Consider the following 25,847-nt stretch of genomic DNA (forward strand, 5'->3'; position numbering starts at 1 on the left):
CATATTTGTAAACCCTTTAAGGAAAAAAGAAGTCTTCAGGGTATGACAGTTGAGCTGGCACCTCTCCAAGTGTCACTTTCCTTAGTGTAAAAGGGAAATAATGTTACGACCACCTTACCTAGCAGAGGCTGGTGCTATTTGCTTCCCCTTTTGGTTCTGCTACTAGTATGAACCCTGCCTAACCCAGCTGTTCCTGGAAGAGGGTCCCTGCTCACTTCATCTCTTCTTAGTCAAAGTGCCTTCGCATCTCTTCAACTTCCCCTCCGTGAAACGGGTTTGAGGGTGTCACTTTACTATGCCACCTCCATCTGCCCTCAGCCTGTCACAGACCTAGGCATAAAATGCTAGTCAAGGGTAGCTTTTCGTCTGGGAGCTGGCAGTTTCCACACACGGAGCTCTGGCCCTACCAACCTGCAGTGCAGCTAAGATCCTGGGGCTTTCCCGACCATGGACTACAACTCCCAGCATGCATCGAGGCCCCCCCCCCCGCCAAATCTCGCGTGAAATGACTCGGCCTCTGGAGACTTTATCGGGAAGGCTGTGGGCCGGCCGCCTGTGGTCCCTCCCTGTTTGGTGTCTGGGGCCTTCTGTGTCGCCACGGGCACAGCGCCGCTCACACCATGGCTTGGGTCCCGAATGCGCCACAGCCTCTCGAGAGACGTGGGTCCTCGGAGCCTCTTTAGTGCCGGAGCTCGGGCCGCAGGCGGCTCCGCGGCGGCGGAAAAACAGGTAACCAGATGAGCCGGACCGGACCCTCCTTGGGGCTCGGTCCTCCACCGGTAAGGAGGGGCGTGCCCCCGTCCCCTCCACCGAGGCCCTGGCCCGGGCCCTCGTGGTGCTTCTCTCCTCTCCCCTTACTCAGGCTCAGGTCTTTGCCGGACCGCTCCGTGCATCTCTCGCCCCGCCTTCTGGGGTCCCCCCGTGGGGTATCTCTGTGATCATGCCCCCGCAGCCCCGGCACCGGGCTTCGCCTCTACTTTACCAGGCCGGCCTTGTCCTGGACCCCCCATTTCTCGCCCTTACCTCCTACTACTTGCCTTGCCCCGGGGAACATTCGGCTTGTGCCAGGCCCTGGCCCTAATCGCCTTAATCTTTCTTATCCTCGCCGGGTGGAAGAGGCGGTTCACTCAGCCCAGGCGTTTCACATCCTGGTGGCATTGTCCTGTATCTTATGAAGGAGAAGTCAGAGCTCTGCGGGGAGGGGGGAGGGGATGGGCACTGGGAAGTGGAAGGGGAGGTGTCGGGTCGGAATGCTGCCTGGACCCCGAGGATGGCCGACTTTGGTTTCAGCGATACTCTTTAATGAGGAACTAACGATTTTGCCTTCTGAGCTTCATCAGGATAGAGGAGGGAGTGCAGCAAGCTGAAAAGCAAGTAACTTGGCTTTCTCGGAGCTTTGTTTGAACTCCCCTCTAAAATGGAGATGAAACTACCTGCCTTACAGATGGGCCACTTGTCTGTAACCTTGGACAAATCACTTCTGCTTTTTAGTTTCCTTTTCTTTAAATTGGGGGTAAACAATGCCTGCTTTGCAAGGGTTGCTGCAAGGGTTAAAACGCAAGATAAGTGTTGTATAAAACCCTTATGAATATCAGTCAGTACTAGCAGCAAGGAATGAATTTACCCACTGTGGTTCCCTAGTCCCTTGCTGTGGGTCAGGTTATTTGGACCCTGAGCCCTAACTTATTTAAAAACGAAATGAGTATAGTGTCTCTCGCAAGGTTGTTACAGGAGATACATGAAAGTACAGGAAGGTGTTTGGCAGACTCTGAAGGGCTGTGCCAATGCTGGTTGTTTGTTGTTCTCAGAACCTCTGGAATGGATGGACTCTTCCCGAGCAGCTTTGCTAACTTGCAGCAGCTGAGCAGCGTTCCTCATTAATATCTGTCTGTCAGCATAATCGTCACATCATTTCACTCTGGTAAGGTGACCTTTTCACTGTGTATGGTGTCTGTCATATCACAGGTGTTAAGATCAGTGACAGGTACAGTGAGACCTTTGATTTTATCCTTTTTTTTTCTCCCTCGCATGTTTGTCCCTCTTTTGTGTGTGTTTCAACCTTGTAACCAAGCCATAAAACTCTATGTGCTTGTCAGAAGAACAGCATTGGAGCTATTCTTTGGTGTTCACTGTAAGAAAATGCCCTTTGTTGTTTTTATTAGGTGGCAGGGACTCAGCTCTGAATTCTGTATAGAAAAAGCACCTGGATCCCAGTCTTTCAATGGCTTCGAGACAACCAGAAGTGCCTGGTAAACTTAATTCTTTTTGGTAAAGTTATGTTTTGCCCTTAACATTTTGAGCTAGACAGAAACTACTTTTTCTGAACCACATATTAATAGTAACTCTGTGCCACCAGGAGAGTATTTAGACTTAATAGATTGGCATCATTTAAATATTATCTTATTAACCACCCAGCCAGGGTGTGAACCCAAAAATCTAACTTGAAAGAGAACAGTTATTTCACTTAAGGGTATGACAGATTTGTCACTTTCCTATGTATCAAATAAAAATTCAGAATAAGCTGCGTAGTTCTTAAACCAAAATGATTAAACTCACCCCCTTTTTTTGTGAGGAGGAGATAGGAGGGTGGGAGGAATGAAAGTTTGGGCAAAAAGGCACCAGCCTGATTTCAAGACACATTGAACTTAGTCATGAAAATGCTCACTGCAACATTTAGTGAGCCCTGGGTCTGTACAGGGTTATAACTTCTGGATTAGTGAAGTCATTGATTCCTCCTTGGCCTGTTTTAGTGGGAAGGGCTAGTGATTTTTAAAATCTGAATCACTCAATTTTTGATTCTCAGTAAAGTATAGATGATAGTGCCTGTCTCTCAGGTTTGCTGTGAAGATCAAACATAAAATACATGAAAATGTGAGTTAAAGATGAATATACATTTACTGCCCAGAAAATTTTTTGGTCTCTATTTGTGGGAATTTATCTCCTAGTAAATATTAGCTGACTTTATTATTATTCTTAGGAAGGCTATTGGGATGGCTCTTGGGATGAGTCTTTAAGATGTTTCTGAAATTGCTCCCAAATTAAGTGGAGTCATAGGAGTCTCCCGATAAGGATCCATCTCTAGTCTCTAACTTCATCAACTTGTGTTTTAGTTTGTCTTTCATTGTCGTTGTGATGACTGTGAACTCCCTGTAAGCATCCTGGCCGCAGGGTTGCATGCATTAGGTTAATGCTTATAGTGTGGAGAGCATGGAGTGTTGCGTGGCGGGTGTGAGAGCTGGCTGAGATCTGTGTTCCAGCCCCCACCTCACACTTGCTAGTGGGGTGTTGCTTAAGATCTATGCCTCAGTTTCCTGAGCTGGAAAAGGGGAAGAATATCTGCTTAATGAGGATTAGGAAAGATGAGGGATGTAAGTTCCTGGCAAGGAAGGGTACTTGGTAATTATGATTTGCTTGTGTGTTTGTTTTAATTGAGATAATTCACATACCATACAATTCAGCCATTTAAAATGAACAGTATAGTGATTTTTAGTATATTCACAAGGTTGTGCAACCATCACCACTGTCTGATTCCAGAATATATTCCTCACCCACAAAAGAAAACCTTGTCCCTTTAGTAGTCACTCCTGTGGCTCCTCCCTCCCCCCAGGTCCTGGCAACTACTAATCCTCTTTCTGTTTCTATGGATTTGTTAGTAATTGTTATTAATCATAATAATAATGGTAACTGCTTGGCCCTCTTGTTGTTTACATGGAATGTCTTTGCTGGTTTTGGACTTATTGCCGAACAGGTTGATGTCTTGGAGAGTGTGATTGTGTAATTAGAGCAACAGGATAATGTCACACTGAAGGCAGGATCTGGACGTTAGTTCTGCTCTGAAAGGATCAGCAAACAAACAAAATGAACTTTGCTCTCTGATCTGGCAGAGCTGAGTGTGCCCTTGAGGTGGGGAGCCTGCGTCACTGGGGCATTCCGCCAGTCCGTTCCGGTGGACAGGAATGGCAGGATCAGCTGGCAGTGCTTTGTGAGAACCGTTGTCAGTAGTTTCTGTGATGAAAATTGGCTGTGCCATTTAAGTCATATAGAACATTCGAAACTGTTCTAGATGCTGCTGGACAGCATATTATTTGACATATTTCTTGTCATGGTGCTCTTGTTATCTTAGGTGAGGTAGTAAAGACAGAGGATTTGCCACCTCTGGGCCTTCTTTTCCTCATGTATAAACTGGGAACAAGATTTCATGGTGTTTTTTTTTTTTTTTTTTGGCCATGAGGCTTGTGGGACTTTAGTTCCCCAACCAGGGATTGAACCCTGGCCCTCAGCAGTGAAAGCGTGGAGTCCTAACCACTAGACTGCCAGGGAATTCCCAAGACTGCATATCCTCAGTTTTGCCTGAATTGAGAGTCTTGGGATTGCCACGGGCTTCTGTGGCCTAAAGAATACAAGCTTTGAGGGCTTCCCTGGTGGTGCAGTGGTTGAGAGTCCGCCTGCTGATGCAGGGGTCACGGGTTCGTGCCCCGGTCCGGGAAGATCCCACATGCCGCGGAGTGGCCCGTGAGCCATGGCCGCTGAGCCTGCGCGTCCGGAGCCTGTGCTCCGCCACGGGAGAGGCCACAACAGTGAGAGGCCCGCGCACCACCCCCCAAAAAAAAAAAAAAGAATACAAGCTTTGAAATCAGATTGCTTTGGGTTTTGATTCCTTACTGCACTTTGAAGTTATGTGACCTTGCTCAGGTAAATTGAAATTGAATTTTGGTTTCCTAATCCATAAAAATGGATTAGGGGTGCTGTGTGGGTTAAGTGGAGAATCCAGTGTCAGGCAGAGAGGAAGGAATTTGTAGTTACCTTACCTTGACTGGATTAGCTCTTCCAGAACGAGCTTTTCTTGCTCTGTCCCAGAATAAGAGTGTTTCAGAGCTTTCCTGCCTACAGATTAATTTAAAGCTACTGGTATGTTCAGCTGATGAGCCCATCCTGACAGGTGTGTCTGTTCTTAGCTCTTGAGCCTAGTGGGCCTCTAGGCAAGATGTCCCTGCCCATCGGGATGTACCGCCGGGCATTCAGCTATGATGATGCCCTCGAGGACCCTACGCCCATGACTCCTCCTCCATCGGACATGGGCAGCATCCCCTGGAAGCCAGTGATTCCAGAGCGCAAGTATCAGCACCTCGCCAAGGTATCTGACCCCGCTGACTGCCGTTGGCAGGCCCAACCCCTTCGTTCTCCTTCCTCTGCTCCAGAAGCCATCAGCAGCTCCTGACACCCATAGAATTGGGCAGCCACCAATCCTTATATATGTTATGTTTTCTGTAGAGTTGGTAGGCCTTTTTCCTTTTTAATTCAAAACTAGAATGGCTGTGTCTTCTACCTGAAATACAACCTCCCCATCCCCTCTCCTCCCCGTCCTCCCCACCCTCGTTTCCACAGTATTAAATCCAAGCTCCTTAATCTTAGTCTGGCTCTGCATGGTCCAGGTCCTGTCAGCGCTCCCTCCCCTCCGAATCCACCCCCCACCCCCTGTGATCCAGCCATGCAAGTTACCTAAGATTTCTTGTACTTAATAGGGTATTTGATGCCTCTAAGTCTTTGCTTCTCGCTGTTCCGATTGCCTGGAATGTTCACAGTCCCCATCCTATCCTCGTACTTCATCTGCCTGACAGATGGCATCCTTTAAGTCTTAGCTCAACCATCTCTTCTGTGATTTTCCTCCGTCCTCCCAGTAAGACTATCACCCCTCCTTTTGAGGTCTCCAGTGTACTGTGGACCCCTGTTACAATCCCTGTGTTACTTCATTGCCCTCCATTAGCTTCCTGGAGGCAGGGGCCCTGTCTGATTCATACTCCATCTACAGTATCTAGCAGAGGACTTGGCATAAAGTGATTGCAAAAAAGATGCTCATTGAGTGATTAAAAATTGGCTCTTTCCTGAACATATGCTGTGCTTTTCCTCATGCTGTCCCTCCTGCCTCAGATGCCCTTCCCCACTGCCATCCTATGTGAGAGCTGCCTCCTTTGTAAGGCCCTCCTGACATGCACACACATGCACACACATACCTCGTTACACACTGATCTGCTCTCACAGCCCTTTTGTGCAGTTGGGCTTCATGGGTTCTGACATGCTTGTTGCAGGGTTGTTTCTGAAGCCTGTGCTTCCTGACTGCAGGGACTGTGTCTCTCTCGCCTCTGACTTTCCAACCACCAAGAATGCCGGAAAGGTGGTCCTGTTGCCTGAATAAGCTAGGCCCACCCAGTTCAGATGAATCCTTTTAAGCTGCAGCTATCGTTTCACTGCACTTTGAGCTATGTGACAGCTAGGTCCTGACAGCAAGTACCAGTAAGCAGCTGTCTAAGCAGACCTGGGTGTGAGCCACCTAACAGTCTGTGCACCAGCTGTGAGCTTGGGCTTCACCCCTGAGCCACAGTGTCTCTGTGTGAGAGATGAAAATACTTTGTCATGGAGGTGCCGTGGGGATTAAATAAAAGAGGACTGGAGGGACTTCCCTGGTGGCACAGTGGTTAAGAATCTGCCTGCCATTGCAGTGGACACGGGTTCAAGCCCTGGTCTGGGAAGATCCCACATGCCATGGAGCAACTAAGCCCGTGCGCCACAACTACGGAGCCTGCGCTCTAGAGCCCGAGAGCCACAACTACTGAGCCCACGCACCTAGAGCCCATGCTCCGCAACAAGAGAAGCCACTGCAATGGGAAGCCCATGCACCGCAACGAAGAGTAGTCCCCGCTCGCCGCAGCTAGAGAAAACCCGTGCGCAGCAACGAAGACCCAACGCAGCCAAAAATAAATAAATAAAATAGATAAATTTATAAAAAAAAAAAGAGGATTGAAAGGCCTGGCCCATATTAGGTGTGGAGCTGATGTTGTGACTCCTGGCTCCGGGCTTAGCTTCCCTTGGCAGAGCTGTATGTGATCCTTCCTTTCTAAAGAGTGTAGTGTCCCTCCCTTCCCCGCCACCCCCCCACCCCACATACCATTAAGCTCGCAGAACAGGGCGCTCCTTGCTATGAAAGTGCCCCCTACAGCTCTGGGGGAAGTTCCCTATATCAGTTTTCTACTGAAATCTGACCCAGTCAGTTGTTGAGGTAGAAACATTTTGTGTAAAAAGTATTGGCAGTACTAGGGGGAAAGGGCCCCAGCAGCCGGCCTGTGATGCCAAAACAGCAGACTCAAGGGACCGGAGCAGAAAAGAAGCAAGGCTCCTGATAGCTCTTGGGAGGGCAGCCCACCACCCGCTTCATTTATGAAGGCTGCTGCTTGCTTCTCTAGGCAAAGAATGGGCTTCCAGTTTTCTGCTGTGTCCCAGCTGGAACAGCTGACAGTTTGGAACAACTGGCCTTTCTAAGGAGAGCTCAACTTGACTCATTACATGCATTCTTTTGTTTGTCCTAACCATCCATGCCCTAGGCATCCATGTCCCAATCGTCAGCCGTCTTCCAAGTGAGAAAGCAGAGGTTCAAGTTTTGCTCGAGTAAGGTCACAGCTGAAGAGTTTAAATCCTGTTTTGTAACAGGGATACAACATTTCAATACTTCCTTCTACTCCCCTCCTTTCTGACCATCTTTCTTCTCAATTCCTTTGGAGAAGTAGAGAACAAAGAGTAAAACCCAGTCCTCTGCTTCCAGTTAGTCCTGAGCACGGTGTCAGGTGTTTAGATTAAGGAAGGCAGCGTGCTCCAGCCCTCTCATGTTAAAGCTGAGGAGCTACGTAGACTTTCTGGTTTGTTTTAAAAGACCGTTATTGAACCCTTAGAGCAGTGGTCCTCGAAGTGTGGTCTCAGGGACCAACAGCATCAGCATCACTTGGTAATTTGTTAGAAACAAAATTCTTGAGCCCTACCTACTGAATCAGCCCTGAGTTGGGGCCCAGCAGTCTGTTTAACAAGCTCTCCAGGGGATTCTGGTGCTTGGCAAAATTTGAGAACCACTTAGCAAATGCAGTGATTAATTAAGCAAAAGCAAGCATGGTGCTTGGTACACAGTCAATGCTTAGTAATAGTTGTTTCTTCTGTATCCTTAGGGGCATATTGTGTTTTGGACAGACATAATCTGGAAAGATAATAGAGCTCAGAGCTTCAAATTCTGGCTCTCCCACTTTTATAAATACAGGCTATTCGTATAATGTCATATCTTTTGTCACTATGGATAATACATATCTAATTGGGTGTGGACAACCAAGCCCCCCTTCACATATTTTCTCCTGTATCTGATTACTCCCAGAGGAGTAAGTTGAGGCGTGTGACTCCCTTGTCTGGCTCAGGTGCCTCCTTGCCCCTCTTGAACAGGTGGAGGAAGGAGAGGCCAGCGTCTCATCCTGTGCCCTGCCATCGGCCATTGATGGTGCGGACAAGGTCCCCGTGGTGAAGGCTAAAGCTACCCATGTCATCATGAGTTCTCTGATCACAAGTAAGCATTCTGCGCTCTCAGAACTGGGGGCGGGGAAGAGTTTAGGCTTCCTACAACTAGCTGGGGGAGTTCTGCAGACACACTTGCCTTAACCTGTCCTAACCCAGCCTGGCAGAGGTCAGTCTGGCTGCTGAGTCATCATCAGTGTTGAAGCTACATTTAGGTGGAAGACTTGCCCAACGTTAAGCATCTCAGTTGATTTAGGTGCACTCCTGCTGCTTCGTTGCTACAGCCTTATTTTCCCATATCCATCAGCGTGACCTTGGGCAAGTTACTTAACTACTGAGGCTGTTTCCTCCTCTGTGAGATGGGGAATCTGGCCGGCAGGTGGAGGGGAGGATTAGATGGCACCAGTGTTCAGTGGCCGGGAGCGGCTGCTGATACTGTTTCAAGCTCTGCTGGAGAAGGAGACACACTGAGACATCTCCCACCGCCCCTGCGCTTATTTTTTTAAATTAAATGGCTCAAAGTTGTTCCTCCTCTTGGATCTTGAGACCAGATTGGTGCCTCAAGTGTCTTTGGTCTTAAGAATGTGTGATTTGTGGTCCTGATAAGACTGGAAACAAGAGAGCTTGAATTTTTAAAAAAAAAATCTTACAAGTTAACTAAACTTGTTGGTTCCAGAGGGCCCTTCTAGTTGCTTCTAGTGGGAAGTTAACAATTATTAGATATACAGCTCTGCTTGTCAGCAGCAGCCTCTGCCAGGGGCAGGGCACGTAGAGGTTCTCTTTAGTTGGCTCAGTTTTGATGTCGGAAGCCCTTGTTTATCTGCTCTGGAGGGCATCAGTTAGTCTTGGGCAATTCCTGAAGAACTCACCCAGGAACCAAAAGTCCAAACTCTTACTTGGACTTTTTCTTATTCACACATAAATGCACTGTTTGAATCAGCAACTATTGCTTGTATTTTTCAAGCTTGAGAAGGTGTCCTGGCAGTGTTAGGAAACTTAGTCATTGTTCTTTTAGAACAGTGTAACTTCTTTATAGAAAATAGAGTTTACTAACAGTATAGAACATTATAGCGCCCCAGTATATATTACTGTCACTCAGATACTTATTTGGCTTAGTCATTTCCACATATATGCCTATTTTTATATAATTGCAAATCTAATAGACAAACCATTCTATCAATATTTTTTCAATTAATATTACGATGAACTTTTCATGTTGCTGTAGTCATAAATTTAAAAAAAAAAGCATTTAAAATCCTGGCATTTTAAATATCAGGTATCGTATTCATTAAATCCTTTCCTGCTTTTAAAATTTTCAAGTGACTACATGGCAAGACTGGAAAACACCTTTATACATTTAGTGTGTGTGTGTGTGTGTGTGTGTGTGTGTGTGTATGTTTCCTTTGCTTCTGTTTCTGTTGGAAATAAACTAGTCCCTTAGAAGGGGAATGACTAAGTCATAAAGGACATCTGGTATCTGGACTTTTGGTCCTCAGCTGCCACATTCTTGTACATGGGGGTGTATTACATAGTGTGTGTACAGATTAAGCAAAAATTCCACTGTCAGTCATTCCCAGGTATAACTGACATTGATGACAAGATAATCGGGTCAGACTGCCCTGATAGTGAGTTGAGTCTGCCTGCTGTGCCAGGCACTGTGGTGGGCAGTTTCACACACAGGAAACATTGGATCAGTAGACCTTGGTTAGTTCAAGGCACATTCTCTCTGGTTTGGATCCAGTTGCTACTTTGGTGCCATCTGTCCTAAACGTGGCCCATTTCTCTTTGGTGAAGATCGTAAAGAGGGTGGTGAGTATCTCTGAGGAAACTTTATATTTGGAGAACTTGCACTGTTTCTGAATGTCAGCTGCCTTCTTCATGTTGCATTTCTGAAAACAAAGAAAATGTCCTAGGGTATAGATGAGAGGAAGGTAAGGAGTGTTTCCCGGGAGGTTATCAGGCTGTCCCTTTAGGAGTAACCTGCTCTTTAGCTTGCTGTAAGGGAAGGCTTCTTTCTGCCTAGGCTTCATGTGAGGTTCAGAATTCCTGCCACGATGCCTGGGCATCCTTCTCGGATGGCCAGTTTGTATGCTCTTGCTCTCGGGGAGAACAGTGGATATCTGTGTTCATCTCCCCCAGTTTGTGATGGGAGAGGGGGATGGGCATGACTGTTATCTCCTCTGTTCCCAGAACAGACCCAGGAGAGCATTCAGCGTTTTGAGCAACAGGCAGGGCTGAGAGATGCTGGCTACACACCCCACAAGGGCCTCACCACCGAGGAGACCAAGTACCTTCGAGTGGCAGAAGCACTCCACGTAAGCTTGTTTCTTAGGAACTTTTAAAAAACAAAACCCTCGGGCTTCCCGGGTGGCGCAGTGGTTGAGAGTCCGCCTGCGGATACAGGGGACACGGGTTCGTGCCCCGGTCCGGGAAGATCCCACGTACTGCGGAGCGGCTGGGCCCGTGAGCCATGGCCGCTGAGCCTGCATATCCAGAGCCTGTGCTCCACAACGGGAGAGGCCATAACAGTGAGAGGCCCGCGTACTGCAGAAAAAACAAAAACAAAAACAAAAACACAAAACCCTCATCATTCACAGCTTGAGGTGTGGCTGTGGTTTTGAAGTTACCAGCTCAGCTAGTTGGGGGTGTGGAGAGTGGTGGAAAGAGGCTTGAGCGAGGAATTTAGAGCAGGTTTAGTCTCCCTTGTGGTCGCACTTTCTAGCTGAAAGCTCCCGGGCTCTTGGCCTCGTAGTTTCTGCTTATCCATCTATAAAACTTACTGTTTCCCTTACTTCTAGTTCGGAGGGTCAGATGAGGTTCTGAGCTTACACAGGTGATATGTGTGAGCACATTATGAACAACAAAGCCAACGTGGGTCACTATGTACCAGGGTGATTGACTCTGAGGGCGAGAAATGGGAGTCAGGCAACCTCAACAGAGGTAACACTGGCTAGAAAGGAATGTTATGCTCTATGTTTAGTTTTTTAAAAATTAAAATAAATATAGAATTGGGATGTTTTTGCTTTCATTTTAAAAATTGGAACAAATGGAGAATTTTCAGTAAGGTTAATAATGACCAAATAATTGTATGAATAAAATAAAATAGTTTCAAATGATTTTCTTTCAGGGAATATCACTTTATACTTAATAGTGCTTTTAAGAGTTATCAAGCACTCATATTCACTTCATCTTCTTCCTAATCCTCTGACATAGATACATCCATGTTTTATAAATGAAGAAACTGAGGTCCAGGGTTATGTATTTATTAACCAGTCATAGTACCTGCAATCAAGTCTCCTGATGCCCTATTTCCTGTTGGTTTTTCTCCATATTCCAGAGTTGCCTGAGAATCTGGCTCCCGAGGGGCTCACAAGGAGGATCATGATATACAATACATGGAGGAGGAATAGTTGGGGGTTAGTGGCCTGTGGGCAGGGATATGAGACGTTGTGGATGGCTGCATTTTGTAATGAGCATCCCGGATGATGTTTGCACACTAAACTTAAAACCACTGCTGTGGCGGGTCAGGGTTGGTTTGGTGTCCAGCTTAAGCTCTCAGACAAGACAGATCCTTCTGGAGAGGGGCACTGTCAGCCTTTGACACTGAGAACTTTCCAGGGTAGGTGTCAGTCTGAATTCCATTTGCACAGTTCACCCCATATAATGGTGGAACTGAATCTGGCCCACCTTCTGCATCTTGGCCATAGGAGTAGAACATGAGGATGGCTGAAATGCCAGCTCATGTAACCTGATATGTTGAGTGTTGAGAAAATTCATCACGGTCATTTGTTTGAAGTATAGCCTGGGCTGAGCATTGGTGTACTAGACACGGAGCACGGAGACCGTATGGAAGCCTTGACCTAGGAGCAGTGAGAAGTAGGCTTGTCTCCCCTGCTAGACTGCTGGTCTGTCTGTTAGATGTCTGTTTACAACGCTGAGGGCAGCTGGAGTGACTGGTTATGGGAAGGAAGGGCTGCACAGAGGGAGCATTTAGCTGGAGGGGTTAGTGGCCAAGTCTTGGCGCTGAGAGGCTGGGGATGGCGGGGTGTGTGCGGTAGTGGCAAAGAGGGCAGTTGAGGAAGGCCCGCCACTGGGGTTCTGGCTCGTCCACTTACTTATTGGTTGGTCAATGTGGACAGTCGAAAGCTCTGGTGTGGAATTAGTACAGAGATGTTCAGGATATGCTATAGGATGAATACATTTTTTTAAAAGATGGAACTCTAGTATGGCAGAATCAAAGGAATATCTTCCTATAATCCAAAACTATTTCACCTCTTAATGTTTCCTTTTGCCTGAAGTTAGTGTGAACCAGGTTGTTTATACCCAAACTTAGCTGTTTTGTATTTGCTGTGATTTTTAAAAAGCCTCTCTTCTTACCCATCTGAGCAGAAACTAAAGCTCCAGAGCGGAGAGATAACAAGAGAGGAGAAGCAGCCGGCCTCCACCCAGTCCACCCCAAGCAGCAGCCCCCACTCGTCCCCTAAGCAGAAGCCCAGGTGAGCCCTTCCTGCGACCCCCACCCCCCAGCAGCCGTGGGCTAAAGCAAAGCCAGTGCCACGTCCAACACTGGGAGGTCAGCCTGTGGCTTCCGAGCCAGGAGGGGGAGCTGACAGTCCCTAGTCCTTGCGTGGGACACTTCTAGAGGTGTAGGAAGAGGATGTGTTACCATTTTATTCTTTCTCTTCCAGAGGCTGGTTCACTTCTGGTTCTTCCACAGCCTTACCTGGCCCCAATCTTAGCACCATGGATTCTGGAAGCGGGGAAAAAGACAGAAGCTCGGCAGATAAATGGAGCGTCTTTGGACCAAGATCCCTCCAGAAGTCTGATTCGGGTAAGGCTGCCCCTTCACGAAAGAGAGCAGTGGCGGGCATTTTACCATGTATGTTGGTAGCTGCTTACTAATTTTGAAATCGTTTGCTCTGTGGTTTACTTCTGTAGGAGGTTTTGCCATCCAGGCCTACAAAGGAGCCCAGAAGCCTTCTCCAATGGAACTGATTCGCACACAAGCCACCCGAATGGCCGAGGATCCAGCAGTGTTCAAGCCACCGAAAATGGACATCCCAGTGATAGAAGGGAAGAAACAGCTGCCGCGGGCCCACAATCTAAAACCGCGGGACTTGAATGTTCTCACACCCACTGGCTTCTAGAGCTCTTTCTGTTCCGGGGACTCTGGATAGAGGTGGCTTGAGCCCAGCTCCCCTTTACCTTGGCTCTGACATAGGAAAAGTTTTGTTTTCTCTTTTTAAAAAACTCTCAAACTGAGGCTAGAGCTGGAGACATAATTGGCTTTTGAGAAACATTAGTGCAAAGCTTGTCCTTGTGTGGAAGAAGCCATTTTGTACTGCTTTAATTTAAAGTTAGACTAAACCTCAGCAGTGATGCATGGGGACCTCATTACCTATTTTTGTATCATTTACCCTACACAAGAACTTTGATCATTACTTAATAGGTAAATAATATTTGTGTTGTTCCAAAACCAAGGCTTCTTGATTCCTTTACCACTGTCCACGTGCGCATGGACAAATCATGGCATAGAGGCGTTCACTGACTAGTTTAGATGACTTTGGCCCTCCTGGCTGTGCTGGCACTGTGTGCTCCAGCCTTGTCAGTTATGGGGACCCAGGATCTGTTTGAGATCTGGGTATAGTTAAGAGCCAGCCTTGGTAGGGATCCCCTCTGTTTTCTGCTGAAACCAGAACCTCCTTGCTTTTTGGTAGACCTCATGGATCACTTTGTCCTGCAGCCAGTTCTTACGTAGTACCTCTTGGGCCAGTGCTGTTGGAGGGATGCTTCTCTTTTGTGTGTCACAGAACAAACACTAGCCTTACATATCCTTTGTTGCACTTTAAAGTGAGATTAATTTAACTCCCATTTGGTTGAAAACTTCCGAAGGGAGAAAATCCAGTCTACTGGTTTGGTATAGATAAATGGATGTTAAACTTTCTTAAAGGAGGTGGCAACTGCAGTTCGAGTATAGTCTTGCAGTTCATACGAAACTAGTGTCACCCTATTTTGAGTTTCTTGTTCAGGCCAGGGCCTGAAAAATTCTTTTCTGGGAGGTGGAAGAATTAAAAAATTTTCTGTATGCAATCATTTTCCCCCCAAAAGAGCCTCATACCTTTCTAAACACGTACCTCACTGAGGAAAGGGATGAGGGGATCCACCTTTTCATTTCTCCTCACTGTGTACATGTTCAATCATTGTCTTGAACACTGTTTCAAATTCCTGCTGTCTTTTGCTTTGGACAGTATGGTGTCTACACAAGGAGCTGAGCTGACCTTCCCACAGAGATGCCCTGGAGTCTAAAAAATCAGAACAGTTAATTTATTTGTGTTTTCTGTTATGCTTGTATCTCTTAACTTGTTTTGACAATAAAAATCCTTACTACTTTCTCAAATGTGGATGGAACTTTTTTTGGTTCTGTTAAGAGTAGTTATTCCATTCTGCCTGCTTGCAGTCATGAAACCGAAGCGTGATAAACTTGGTATTTTGAAAAACCATTGCTTTTTTATTGTATGCTTTTAACATCAGATTTTTTGTAACACACTCAATCCTTTTGTTTTTACCCCTTTCATTGCATTAGATCTTGACAGACTGGCCACAAAGTCAAGTTCATAGGCAATATCACAGGTCCAATATAGGATGTTTGTTTTCCATTAGGGAGAAACAAATATGTCTTTCTCTTTCGAAACAGGTTGTCAGTACCTTGAATGACATAACATTGATGTCTAGAATTTGTTCAGCACACGGATTCTTTTTTCACATCTTGAAATGTTAAACATACAGTGCATATAGTATTACCTGTTCCAAAAAAATTATAGATAAATAATTTATTAAAAAATATATACACCTTATATATTTAAGCCATATCTGAGAACAGGCTAGGATAGGATTATAAAAAAAAAGATATTTACTAAACAGAAAGTTATTATAGCCTACAGATAAATAAGATAGGTTTGGTCCTATAAGATTTTAAACTACTTTTTATACTTTTAGAACTTCCAAGTAATTTGAGATGGAGTTCAGGAGGTATTCTTGGCGTTCAGTGCTTAGAAGGACCTCAGGGTCTGCTCCAGGCCTGTGGAGAGGCGTCTGCGTCAGGGTTCAGGTCTGCGGCATAGAAAAGCAGGAGCTTCAACAGGTGCACCTTGTCTTGGAGCTGCGGAACGAGCGGCTCCCCCAGCATCTGGACCAGGCGGCTGCGGAAGGCCTCTATCTGTTTCTCCACGTCCACCACTGTGATGTCATCTCCTTGCTGGGGCTTGGGCTTAATCCTTTTGATTATTAAGTCTTTTCGATCGATCACTGAACTCCGTAAGTGCTCTGCAAGAGGGAAAAGGTTAGCGGAACTGTTCTGAACTGCTTTTTATTCCTTTATGACTTGGGAAGATGAAGTCCAATTTTGGTAGGTAGGGTCTAGGCAAAGACTTGATGAGTTACTAGGATACAAGTCAAAGGGCGTGTGAGTACCTGTGGTACCTCCATTTCCAGTCCTTTGTTCTTGGTCCTCTTTGGACCTCAAGTTTTACGTATTAAAAAATGTATTTCAAAGTCATTTTAATTTTTTTCAGAGTAGTACATGCTTTGTTTAAGAAAATCAAATTCTACTCAAAGGCTTTTGTCCCCTGTGACTGTTCTCCCCCAGTAGCAGAGTGAAATAGAGCACATTTCCCTGCTTAAAACCCTCCAGATACTTGCCTTTGCTTTCAGAGGCCAAACTCCACTTTGTTCTGTGGCCCAGCCTGCCTGCCAGTCTCCTCTAGTCCTGCTCTCCTTCTTACTACCCGGATCTTACCTCCAGTTCTTGAAACAAGCTCTTCCTGCATCATGGCATTTGCACTTGTTCTATCTGGACTGCTTTTCCCCTAGACCTTTGCATGCTTACCTCCTTCTCATCCTTTGGGACTCAGCTAAGAGGCCCTCCCTGACTAGAGTGAGCTGCTTCCCTCGTTTCCCCAGTGTTCCTCTTCATCACAGCACCTGATTTATTTATTGGGTTGCACTCACCAAAACTATAATTGTTTTTGTTGGCTTGTTCACTGTCAGGCACTGTCACTGCAGCTAGAATGTCAGTCCATGAGGGCTGGGCTCAAGTCTCTGCCTCTGACGTCACGCACTGGCAAAGGGGTGTACATCCTCATCTCTTCCATGTTCTTGCTGGTCACCAGAGAATAACTAGGCAACCCCAATTGTGGGGCATTCTACAAAATAAGTGCCCTGGACTCTTCAAAAATGTACATATTACGAGAGACAAGTAAAGGCTGGGAGCTGTGTTAGATGACAGGAGACTGAAGAGCATAACAACCAAGTACAATGTGTGCTGTTTGACTGAATCCTGGCCAAAAGCAAAACTGAACACCTATAAAGGATATTATCGGCACATATTAGATAATATTAAATCAAGGATAAAATAAGTGGGATGATGAATAGTTGTTATGTAGGGGAATATTCGTATTCTTCAGCTGAAGTATTTAAGCATGAAGGATTATGACAGTGCAACTTACTCTTAACTGGTTCAGCAAGAAAAAGAAAAAAGCATATAGATGGATTAACAGATAAACCAAATGTGGCAAAATGTTAACAGCTTATGAATCAAGGTAAAGTTTATATGGGTGTGCATCGTACTATGCTTTAAACTTTTCTGTAAGTCCAAAAATAAAATACTGGGGGAAAGTACAAAGGTCTAAAGGTATCTCATCCCAAATCCATAACTCAGTCCCAACAAGGTTCTGGAAGTGTGTGGAATTGAGGGAAAGGAGCTCAAGGTTACATATAAGGCAAATGAAGTGAGAAGAGCCCTGCAGCCCTTCTGACTCCCAGGTGCGCCAAAGGCCACAACAGTATCATTTTCTCTATCTCATTTATAAAATGGGGGTAATGGCGCCTTCATTAACAGGGTTATTAGAAGGACTGAACTACAGTGTCCAGAAATTTGGGAAACAGAATAAACTGAAAAGAAAGTACAATAAATACACTGTAGAGTTTCCAAAAAGTCTGGAAACATAGGAGGTGAAGCTGCCTTGAGATGTCATTACAGGGCCCTTTCAACATTCAATCAACAAACATTTACACTGAGCACCTACTCTGTCTGTGGAACTGGGCTAGACTTCGGGGATGCAGTGGGATCAGAGCCTTGGGCCCAGCCTTCATGGACTGACGTTCTAGCTGCAGTGACAGTGCCTGACAGTGAACAAGCCAACAAAAACAATTATAGTTTTGGTGAGTGCAACCCAATAAATAAATCAGGTGTTGTGATGAAGAGGAACACTGGGGAAACGAGGGAAGCAGCTCACTCTAGTCAGGGAGGGCCTCTTAGCTGAGTCCCAAAGGATGAGAAGGAGGTAAGCATGCAAAGGTCTAGGGGAAAAGCAGTCCAGATAGAGAGAACAAGTGCAAATGCCATGATGCAGGAAGAGCTTGTTTCAAGAACTGGAGGTAAGATCCGGGTAGTAAGAAGGAGAGCAGGACTAGAGGAGACTGGCAGGCAGGCTGGGCCACAGAACAATGTGGAGTTTGGCCTCTGAAAGCAAAGGCAAGTATCTGGAGGGTTTTAAGCAGGGAAATGTGCTCTATTTCACTCTGCTACTGGAGGAGAATGGTCACAGGGGACAAAAGCCTTTGAGTAGAATTTGATTTTCTTAAACAAAGCATGTACTACTCTGAAAAAAATTAAAATGACTTTGAAAAGATAGAATTGGCTGAATAGAGTGGGATATAGGGAACATGTGGGTTAGGAGCAAGAAGAATTTGGAATTTATTAATACAGGAAATTCAAAGAAGCAAAGGTTGGCAGTGCCCACCTAACCACCATCCAAGGGGAGGAAGTCTTGGCCAGTGGACTTGAACCATTCTGGTCCAGTTGGCAAGGCCTTGGATTTTATGCTTCAGTAGAGGAGAGTTCTTACATCGGAGGTTCTTGTGGTTATTGTGTGAGGTGATTTATGTAAAGGGTTTATTTGGCACAAGGCCTGGCTCAAGATATTCTGGCTGGTAGTATTATTAGTTCCTGGATCAACATTAGGATCAGCTACTATTATTTTATCATAATCATCGTCACTACAGGAATCTCCAATCTAACAGTCACACTGAGCTCTTTATCTTCTCTGCAGATCTTCCATTTATCTCCACGTCAGTACTGGGCGACATCCTTCAGCCTTGGTCACCCATGCCCTGTCACACTGATCTTCAAAGTGCTTCTGATCCGTCACTGCCTTTCCCACTGCACCACCCACACCCTTGTCACCATTATCCCTCCCCTGACCTCTCTGGTCCTCGGCCAAACTATTTATCACACATCAGGCAGAGTGACCTTACTTAAAACCACTTTGATGGGTTCCCTTCACTCTGGAATCAAGGTGAAATTCCTTAACACGAACTCCCTAACAGGAGGGCCCTTCACACCTGCTCCTGTCTGGTACCGTGGTCTCGTTTCGTGCTATTATCCCCTTGCTCACTGTATCCTAGTCCCACCAGTTTGCTCTATGTTGCTTGGACTCATTAAGCAACTTCTTGTCTCAAGGCCCTTGGACATGCTGTTTCTTCTTTCTGGGAAACTTTTCCCTCCCTATTCGCTTGGCTAACACTGGTACTTCATATCTCAGCCCAAGTATCACTTCTTCAGGGAGGCCTTCCTGGGTTCCTCCATAAACAGTGTAAGTCCTGTTTTGTGCACTTGTACTTTCCTTCACAGCATTTATTTTCATTGCAATTATATGTTACTTGTGTGGTGGTTTGTTTAGGGTCAATCTCTTTACTAGACAGTTAAGCTCTAGGAGGGCAGAGGCCATGTTGGTCTCACTCATTGAAGTTTTCCCAGTGAGCCAGGCACAGAGGAGGCATTCAGTAAATACTGGTTGCCTGGATGAATGTATGAACTTAACTGATCTTGCCTGAGTCTGCTTTTCTCCCCTCTGTGGACAGGGCTCCTTGCAGGAAGGCTGTATGTGAGACTCTCCTTGGAGTGAACAGGTGTCTGACTTCCGCATCGCCCTAAGTGGTCCAGCAGAGCGGAATTCAGGAAAAGCATGCATTTCATTCGTTTAAATACTATATGTTTAAATTCCTAGAATTCATAGTTTCAAAATATGAGGTTCTAATTATTCATAAGCATCAGGAAAACTCACGGCATTATGGCAATTCATAATTTTGCCGAGGCTGACTTGAGTTGCATGGTTGTGAAACTGGGGTGTGGGGGATTGATTCTCTCAGCCAGAGAATGTGAGCTCAGCCAACAGCCCAGCATCCACCTCTCAGTGGGGCTACTCTGCCCTCTACAGAAACATTTACAAGATGTGGGGCTTCAAGATATACTTCTCCCCAGGATCAAGGGTAGATACAAAAGTATTTTAACCATGTATAGAGAGTTTAGAAAGTGGGGGGTCGGAAATTCCTTAGAATCTCACCTTCTAATCTCACCCAGTGATTTCATAGAAAATTAGTTCCTTCCAGTGTGCTTTCACCATATACAGACTTTGGCAACAGACCTGGCTCTGCATTTACTTTCCTCTCAGCCTTCGTTTTCCCATCTGTGAAAGGCGGGTGGTACTCACCTTCACAGGGGTACTGGGTTAGATAAGCCAGTGCATGCACATTTACCTATGCTGCCTTCCTCTCTTCCTCCATGCTAAGAGGTTCCCATAAACATAGGGCGCGCTTAGGCGCCCCAACCTCTTCCCTTCTTCCCCTGCCCTTGGAGCTGGACAACTCCGGCCGACCTCAAAACGCACTCAACAATGTCCTCAGCCCACTTGAAGAGGACAGAGATGACTAAGGAGCCCTCACAGTAAAATGCCTACTGACAAGGACACTGACCATTTCAGGGAACCATTCAGCTGTGTTCTTTGTAGTTCTCTGTAGGACTCTGTTTTCAAACTACTGGTTCTAAATATTTTTTTCTCCTTCTTAACTCCTGGTCTCCAAAGAAGCTGGAAACGACGTTAAGGATAAAATAGCATTGGAACACACCCCGTTTATTCTTGGTCAATATACACTGGTCTGAGGCCTTCCTCTCCTTTATTCAAGGCAGAAGAATATTCTGTAATAAAAGTAGATCCCATGTCCATCTTAAATTACTATTGCCCATGACCCAGGTGTATTCTCTGGGACGCAAAACAGAAATGAACAAGAAGTGTTAAAGGTGAACTTTAAGCAAAACCGAGCTGCTTTAATATTAAACTTTCAGCTAGATCTCCAAAAGAAACAATTACATAAACCTCCATGAGGCATGGAATTTGCCTTTGGGGCTTTGTTCTGAGAAGGACACATACCTTTCTTTGAGCGTGTTAAAAAATGCACAAACCACACAATTACATGTCATGGCCTTGACAATGCTCTCTCTTATGTTTTAGTTACAGGCGCCTGAAACAGAGAAGACCCTCCTGGCCAGATGACAGGCAGCTAACAGTGACTGAGCGCTTTCTACTTTTATCTCACGCCCATTAGCAATCAGTCTTGGCAAGTTATGTATTACCATCCCCGTTCTATAGAAGGAAGAAACTGAGGTCTAGAGACATAAAGTTAGCTGCCCAATGCAGAGTAGGTGATGGAGTTAGGATTTAAACCCAGACCTTCTGTCTTAAATCCAGTGCTTTTTAAAATGTTTCTGTAACAGCTTCCTCAATTCCAGGCCCAAGAGGGTGTAAGGACCATCTTATCTTCCCAAGTGCCATTACTGAGCTAAAAGCAACCTCAATATGATCATGGCAGGTAAATTATGTATGTGTGTGTGTGTGTGTGTGTGTGTGTATATACATTTTCCCCCCTTACTGATGGAGAATAAGTTGGACATTGTACCCCTCAATACTTGAGAATGGATTTCCTAAGACCAAGGGTATTTACTTTCATAAGCCAGGATAATTATAAAAAAAAATGAAACTTAACACAATACTATTATATAATCTACTTAAAATTTACCAACTGTCCCAATAATGCACATTATAACTTCTTTTTTCCTGGTTCAGGATCCCATCCAGGATCATGTTTTATGTTTAATATTCATGTGCTTTAGTTTGTTTTTAATCTGGAACAGTTCTTCAGTCTTTCTTTGTTTTTAAGACATTGTGACTTTTGAAAGTACAGGCCAGCTACTTTGTAAAAGCCCTTCAATCTGGGTTTGTCTGATGCTTCCTTCTGATTAGATTCAGGTCATGAATTTTTGGCAAGAACACTACATAAGTGATGAGGTGTCCTTCTCAGGGTATCACATCAAGAGGCATGTCAGTTTTCTCCCCTGAAAACTTACTATCTTTCCTTATGTAATTAATAATTACATTAGTTTCCCCAGGGACCACATTAATCCTTGGCTAATCAAATCATTCTTATTTGAAGCAGCTATTCCATCATTATCCTTGTCAATATTTGCCCCCTGAGTGTTAATTAGTCTAACTTTTCCAGATCCTCACGGATCACTGGCTTTGCCTGTGACTAGAGCAGAGCCACTTTCACAGACTTAAGAGTGTCTTACAACTTTTGCAAGATGTACATTTTTACTTTGCCACTGATTTGCTCTGTATTTGCATCATATTGACGGATATTTACAATGTCCGAGTCAGTGAGCAATCAACCCAACAAAGACGCTGCAGTGATAGGCCACGGAAAGATGCCAGGGCCAAATCAGGTCATTACTAAATCCTTCTCATGTTAGGATGACTTTTGTTTACCTGCACAGCCTAATAACTGTGAGGACCACTGTAGTATCTGCCATAACAAAAATACTATGTGAATTCTGTTTCACAGCAGTGATTCCGGCTATGTCCTTCCTTGTTCCTCACAGTTATACCAAGGAACAATGGTTTATTGAAGCTAACAAATTAGTGTCCCTTATGTAACTTTAATTCATAATAATGTCCACTGTGAGACTCCCACACCATCTGGTTTGTGACCAAATGCTCCTTACCTCTTAAAACATGTTGGTAACTGGATAACAGAAACTGTAGATGCTCAACCAGTTCATCCCATGTCTGCCACTGGGTTTTATCCGACTGCAGAGATAGTAAAAGCAATTGGTAATAAATGCCTTCCTCAGTTAGAGGTTTTGTACAGTTTTCAAGTCACTTTTACATAATGTAAAAAAGTGAAAAACACTTTTACATAATTTACTTAATCAAGGATTAAGGAAAAGGTGTTCTAGGCCTGGAACTGAAATAGGGAAAAATGTACCTGACACTTGAGCAGTGATGTGGAATTGTTCAGAAAATAGAGGGCCTGGGCCAGAGACAAGGGCAGGCGGGTGGGTGTCTCACAGCTGTGGAGGAATATGATTTCCAGCACTTTGCAGCGCAGAAGGTGGCTCTCCATGGTAGTAAAGAACATCTCTCTGTGTGGAGAAGAGATAGAGAGAGTTCACCATCACAATTATTGTTTCACGGAACATACACCACAATTCTCCCTGAATGCTCTAACCTTTGCCCTAATCCAGAGAAGGCTAAGAAGGAATACAGTGAAGGCCTACAAAATCACAAAGCTTGTGGACAGGGCAGAAATGGATTTGTTCATAAATTCGCAACTGTCAGAAGGAGGGAAAGTCTTTGATATTTGAAAAAGACTAGTTTAGGACACATTAAGAAGAATTATATCATACTGTAACCAAGAGAATTAATCATGAGATTACATATTTCTGAATGGCCATAATGTGCCAGGTACTGTTTGGCAGAAACAAGGAATAATAAGAGAAATAAAAGATGATATTGCTCTCAAAAAGCTGATAGTTGAAGAGGGGCAAGAAGTATGCAGCAGGAAACCTACATAAAGCGCAGGGCAAGTGTACACGTATGCGAGGTGCCTGTGGCGCTCTAGAGACACAGAGAAGAGAGCACATTTGGTCAAGGGGCTGGAAGCAGCCTTCGTATGGAGGAGGTGGCACTGCTGACAGTGGTCTAGGAGTAAAGAAGGCCCGAGACAGGAGGCATTTCAGTGCAGGGATAAACATGGGTAAAAACAAAGAAGTAAAAGTCATAGCTGGGGCACTGCAGCCTTGTTAAATTTCAAGTCTAGGACTTAAGAGTCCCAGAGGGACTCTGGCCCTTGACTTTGTCACTCTGTGCAGGGCAGGGCTTGGCCAGCGAGGGTGGGCTGGAGCACATTCAGAGGCTTCTGAGCAGGACAGCTGTAAAACGGGGGCTGTGCTTCAGAAAGGTGAATCAAACTCATTGTTCTAAAAGCAATGTCAGCTTCCAAAAAAAAAAAAGTTATGAATCTCAGATGCACAGGGTGAATCTCTGGACTGCCTGAAGGTTTTTGCCTGAAGGTTTGTTTGGTGGTTCTTGCCAGGTCTGCTTGTCATAGCAGTTCTGAGGAATAGACGGCTCATGAGCAGATAAGGAGATGGCAGCAACAGAGTTAGCTCTAGATCTCAGAGTTCTTTCTTCTACAACTGCCCCTTTGCAGTTTTGCAACATCTGGAAAAATAGGGTGCTCTTTGTGCCACTGTCACTTATAAAAATGATAAATAACAAAGTATCTATTCATTTTTATTTTCTTTTTTCCCCTTTCCCGTTGCTGTTCCACCAGGCACAGGTATTATTTGTGTAAAAGCAAGGGTAAAAAAGCAGAATAAATACTTTAAAACCTTTGCTTCTTACCATTCAAAAGTTTTAAAAAGTCTGTAATATTTGTGAAAATCCATTTTATCTCTCTTTTTAAAAAAAAAATATATTTATTTATTTATGGCTGTGTTGGGTCTTCGTTGCTGTGCGCGAGCTTTCTCTAGTTGCGGCGAGCATAGGCTACTCTTCTTTGTGGCGCGCGGGCTTTTCATCGTGGTGGCTTCTCTTGCTGCAGAGCACGGGCTCTGGGCACATGGGCTTCAGTAGTTGTAGCACATGGGCTTCAGTAGTTGTGGCACGCAGGCTCAGTAGTTGTGGCTCACGGGCTCTAGAGCGCAGCCTCAGTAGTTGTGGCACATGGGCTTAGTTGCTCTGCGGCATGTGGGATCTTCCCGGACCGGGGCTCGAACCCGTGTCCCTTGCATTGGCAGGTGGATTCTTAACCACTGCACCACCAGGGAAGCCCCATTTTATCTCTTTAATGTGTGTTTTTTTTTTAAGTACGATTCTATACCTCCTCTGACAAATTTTCTTTTTTAATACAAAGGACTCCAAATTATTACATTTATAAGATATTCCCCCAATTCTTTTAAAGTTTAATTTCTACTCTGTATTTGGCCTATTACTTTCACAAGACAGTTTTCCTATTTAATAACTTTTTATTTCAAACTGTATTTTCTCTTCCAATTTTTATTCCAGGGCCTGCATTTGTCCTGGTTTTATAACCCAAGATGGCAAACCCAGAAATATCCAAGGGACAAGAAAGTAATTTTAATGTATTGGACATAGTAGGAAATGGAGGTACAATTATCTATAGCAATTCAAATTCAAAATTTAAAAACAAGATACAGAGGAAGGCTAACATCCAGATCCAGCCTTAACAAGTATAGCTGGTATTGGATTTACTCTCCTGTTATCAATAATTATAAACCTGTACAAAATATATGAAATAACTATTTTCAGGCATTGGACAAGCTACTACAAATGACTATTATTCTTGAGAGAAGGGAAACAAAGGTGGTGAACCCCATGTTTACCCCAGATTTCTTGCTGGGGGCACTTTCTAATTAAGGCAGAGGAAAGCGTCGGTCCCAAACAGAAAGCAGTGGGCTTGTTGGGCAGAGCAAACAGAGACTGGAGTTCAGTAGAGCTGAGGTGGCTGGAATTTGTGTCAAAGAAGAGGGAGCTCAAGAAATATGTGTAAGGGGCCCCCTTGGCACACGGACAGGGAGAAGATCCAAAAGCCTGGGAGAGAACAGCTAGTGAGGAGCTGTGAGCTGACTGGGAATTTGGGAGAGTACCCAGTGCTGAAAGACATGGGGTTTCAATGAGCTAGAGGAGAGATCTCATTGAACATGTTGGGCATTCAGGTGCAACCCCAGAAAGACTAAGCTACAAGACTGGTATCTTAAGAAGGGTTGATTTAGAACACCCTTACAAATCCTAGAAACAAGGCTTAAAAGGAGAAAGCTAATCTGCCAGTAAATCACTGTCTGCAAGAATGAAACTCAATACTCTTTAAAGGAAGTCAGCAAATTTCAGACTCTCAACAATGTGGCATTCATAATGTTCAGCACACAATAAAAAATTATTAGACAGGGGAAAAAGCAGGAAAATGTGATTCATAACCAGGAGCAAAATGTCCATAGAAACAGGCTAAGAGTTGATACAGATGTTGGAATTAGTAGACAAGGACTTTAGAACAGCTATTATAAATATGTTCAAAATTAACCAACCAACCAACCAACCAGCCGAACAACTCACCAAGATATATATAATCAGTGATTAGATGGGGACACTTAGCAAAGAGAAAGGGACACTATAACAATGAACCAAATGGAGAGTCTAGAGCTGAAAAACACAATACCTGAAAAAAAAAAAATCACTGGATAGGCTTAACAACAATTGGGCACCATAAAAGAAAAGATCAGGGAGCATGAAGTCTATCCAAAGTGAAAAAGAGAAAAAAAAAAGACAAGTCAA

The 25,847-nt window shown here is 44.8% G+C and overlaps 2 protein-coding genes across 5 annotated transcripts in view; one reads left to right on the forward strand and one right to left on the reverse strand.

Moving 5' to 3' along the window:
* Positions 1-568: 568 nt before the first annotated feature.
* KIAA1191 lies at positions 569-14,719 on the forward strand. 3 transcript variants are annotated; one of them, XM_082836731.1, is made up of 9 exons: positions 569-729; positions 1,809-1,921; positions 2,163-2,249; positions 4,956-5,134; positions 8,254-8,374; positions 10,513-10,637; positions 12,712-12,818; positions 13,011-13,153; positions 13,261-14,719. In XM_082836731.1, exons 3-9 carry the CDS (start codon positions 2,222-2,224, stop codon positions 13,467-13,469), a joined length of 912 nt encoding a protein of 303 aa, XP_082692857.1. In that variant the 5' UTR covers positions 569-729; positions 1,809-1,921; positions 2,163-2,221; the 3' UTR covers positions 13,470-14,719. The 3 variants fall into 3 exon arrangements, with proteins under 3 accessions (XP_082692857.1, XP_082692858.1, XP_082692859.1); XM_082836732.1 differs by lacking the exon at positions 2,163-2,249; XM_082836733.1 differs by lacking the exons at positions 2,163-2,249; positions 4,956-5,134.
* Positions 14,720-15,341: 622 nt separating this feature from the next.
* The window catches only part of SIMC1 (SUMO interacting motifs containing 1), a 94,482-nt gene continuing 83,976 nt past the window's right edge, over positions 15,342-25,847 (reverse strand). For both annotated transcript variants that reach the window (XM_082836553.1, XM_082836552.1), the window contains 3 exons: positions 22,480-22,636; positions 22,217-22,301; positions 15,342-15,645 (listed from right to left, as the gene is read on the reverse strand). In XM_082836553.1, coding sequence (XP_082692679.1) covers positions 15,383-15,645; positions 22,217-22,301; positions 22,480-22,636 — 505 coding nt within the window. In that variant the 3' untranslated portion in view covers positions 15,342-15,382. The remainder of the gene's footprint in view (positions 15,646-22,216; positions 22,302-22,479; positions 22,637-25,847) is intronic.

The sequence above is a fragment of the Leucopleurus acutus genome (genome assembly GCF_964270905.1).
Source record: "Leucopleurus acutus genome assembly, chromosome: 3".
NCBI classification, from domain to species: domain Eukaryota; kingdom Metazoa; phylum Chordata; class Mammalia; order Artiodactyla; family Delphinidae; genus Leucopleurus; species Leucopleurus acutus.

What these genes read in the sequence shown, in the direction of transcription:
- KIAA1191 (XM_082836731.1), top strand. Translation starts at nt 2,222, where the DNA reads ATGGCTTCGAGACAACCAGAAGTGCCTG. An exon ending in GAGACAACCAGAAGTGCCTG is followed by an intron (nt 2,250 to 4,955) that starts GTAAACTTAATT and finishes GTCTGTTCTTAG; the next exon opens with CTCTTGAGCCTAGTGGGCCT. An exon ending in AGTATCAGCACCTCGCCAAG is followed by an intron (nt 5,135 to 8,253) that starts GTATCTGACCCC and finishes CCTCTTGAACAG; the next exon opens with GTGGAGGAAGGAGAGGCCAG.